We start from the raw sequence: 2,500 nt of genomic DNA on the forward strand, positions 1-2,500 counted from the left end.
AGAGAGAAAGAAAGAAAGAAAGAGAGAAAGAAAGAGAGAGAGAGAAAGAAAGAAAGAGAGAAAGACAGAGAAAGAAAGAGAGAAAGAAAGAGAGAGAGAGAAAGAAAGAAAGAGAGAAAGACAGAGAAAGAAAGAGAGAGAAATAAAGAAAGAGAGAAAGAGAAAGAGAGAAAGAGAGAGAGGGGAGAGAGAGCGAGAAAAGAAAGGGGAAGATAATTATTATAATTAACATAATAATATGTAATAATAATAATATATATATATATATATATAATATGTCAATGCCTCTATTTGTTCCTTTGTGGTCAAAATATGTTTCAATCTAAATCCTAATATCATGTGAGACTGAGTCCTTCAGCAGGTTGTACTTGTGGATGGGTTAGTGCCTACCTCAGCAGGTTGTACTTGTGGATGGGTTAGTGCCTACCTCAGAGATAGAATCCTTCAGCAGGTTGTACTTGTGGATGGGTTAGTGCCTACCTCAGAGATAGAGTCCTTCAGCAGGTTGTACTTGTGGATGGGTTAGTGCCTACCTCAGAGATAAGAGTCCTTCAGCAGGTTGTACTTGTGGATGGGTTAGTGCCTACCTCAGAGATAGAGTCCTTCAGCAGGTTGTACTTGTGGATGGGTTAGTGCCTACCTCAGAGATAAGAGTCCTTCAGCAGGTTGTACTTGTGGATGGGTTAGTGCCTACCTCAGAGATAGAGTCCTTCAGCAGGTTGTACTTGTGGATGGGTTAGTGCCTACCTCAGCAGGTTGTACTTGTGGATGGGTTAGTGCCTACCTCAGAGATAAGAGTCCTTCAGCAGGTTGTACTTGTGGATGGGTTAGTGCCTACCTCAGAGATAGAGTCCTTCAGCAGGTTGTACTTGTGGATGGGTTAGTGCCTACCTCAGAGATAAGAGTCCTTCGACAGGTTGTACTTGTGGATGGGTTAGTGCCTACCTCAGAGATAGAGTCCTTCAGCAGGTTGTACTTGTGGATGGGTTAGTGCCTACCTCAGCGATAAGAGTCCTTCAGCAGGTTGTACTTGTGGATGGGTTAATGCCTACCTCAGCAGGTTGTACTTGTGGATGGGTTAGTGCCTACCTCAGCAGGTTGTACTTGTGGATGGGTTAGTGCCTACCTCAGCAGGTTGTACTTGTGGATGGGTTAGTGCCTACCTCAGCAGGTTGTACTTGTGGATGGGTTAGTGCCTACCTCAGCGATAGAGTCCTTCAGCAGGTTGTACTTGTGGAGGTCAAAGCGTTGTCTCTTCACCCCCTTGTGGAAGAACAGCAGGTACTGTCTGTCCCTGGCGTCTGGGTAGATGTACTCCTACAGGAAGGAGGCGAGGCGAGGGAGGGAGGGGAGAACAGGCTGTTAGATAAACTAGAATACTTACTCAACCCTCCTACATACAAACCTTAGAGAACCACTATACAAAACTACAAATGACAGACACTAGTCCATGACCTCTTACCTGACCGGACTAGACTCTTACCTAGCCTCATACGTGGCCTCATACCTGGCCTGGCCTCTTACCTAGCCTCTTGCCTGGCCTCTTGCCTGGCCTCTTGCCTGGCCTAGTCTCTTACCTGGTGTACATGGCCATGGCGGTATGTGTGTTACAGTGTGTGTGTGTCTGTAACAGTGTGTGTGTGTGTGTGTGTGTGTGTGTGTGTGTGTGTGTGTGTGTGTGTGTGTGTTACCTGGCGTGTGAGTACGTAGTAGGAGTACATAGCCATGGCAGTAGCGTAGGTAATGAAGTAGGTGACAGGCTCCATGATGTCCCAGGAGTACTCCCACCAGGTGAGACGCGCCAGGATCCCAAACTGTGTTGCCATGTAGGCCACGCCCCCCCACAGCACCCAGGTGGTACGACGCTCCGCCTTACGACTCAGCTCCTCCCTTACCTGGGATGGACAGCCAATCAGAAACACATATCAATAATAAGACACTTACACCTGTGGTTCCTCTGTAGTTCAGTTAGTAGAACATGGTCCTCTGTAGTTAGTAGAACATGGTCCTCTGTAGTTCAGTTAGTAGAACATGGTCCTCTGTAGTTAGTAGAACATGGTCCTCTGTAGTTCAGTTAGTAGAACATGGTCCTCTGTAGTTCAGTTAGTAGAACATGGTCCCCTGCAGTTCAATTAGTAGAACATGGTCCTCTGTAGTTAGTAGAACATGGTCCTCTGTAGTTCAGTTAGTAGAACATGGTCCTCTGTAGTTAGTAGAACATGGTCCTCTGTAGTTAGTAGAACATGGTCCTCTGTAGTTCAGTTAGTAGAACATGGTCCTCTGTAGTTCAGTTAGTAGAACATGGTCCTCTGCAGTTCAATTAGTAGAACATGGTCTTCTGTAGTTAGTAGAACATGGTCCTCTGTAGTTCAGTTAGTAGAACATGGTCCTCTGTAGTTCAGTTAGTAGAACACGGTCCTCTGCAGTTCAATTAGTAGAACATGGTCCTCTGTAGTTAGTAGAACATGGTCCTCTGTAGTTCAGTTAGTAGAACATGGTC

At 45.9% G+C, this 2,500-nt stretch overlaps 1 protein-coding gene across 1 annotated transcript in view; it reads right to left on the reverse strand.

The window, feature by feature from the left end:
- LOC110518228 (calcium uniporter protein, mitochondrial-like) overlaps positions 1 to 2,500 on the reverse strand; it is a 110,171-nt gene that overhangs the window by 1,618 nt on the left and 106,053 nt on the right. Inside the window, exons 7-8 of the mRNA XM_036956389.1 lie at positions 1,692 to 1,895; positions 1,201 to 1,317 (exon numbers count right to left, since the gene is read on the reverse strand). Coding sequence (XP_036812284.1) covers positions 1,201 to 1,317; positions 1,692 to 1,895 — 321 coding nt within the window. The remainder of the gene's footprint in view (positions 1 to 1,200; positions 1,318 to 1,691; positions 1,896 to 2,500) is intronic.

This window comes from Oncorhynchus mykiss, chromosome 20 (assembly GCF_013265735.2).
Source record: "Oncorhynchus mykiss isolate Arlee chromosome 20, USDA_OmykA_1.1, whole genome shotgun sequence".
In the NCBI taxonomy this organism is placed as follows: domain Eukaryota; kingdom Metazoa; phylum Chordata; class Actinopteri; order Salmoniformes; family Salmonidae; genus Oncorhynchus; species Oncorhynchus mykiss.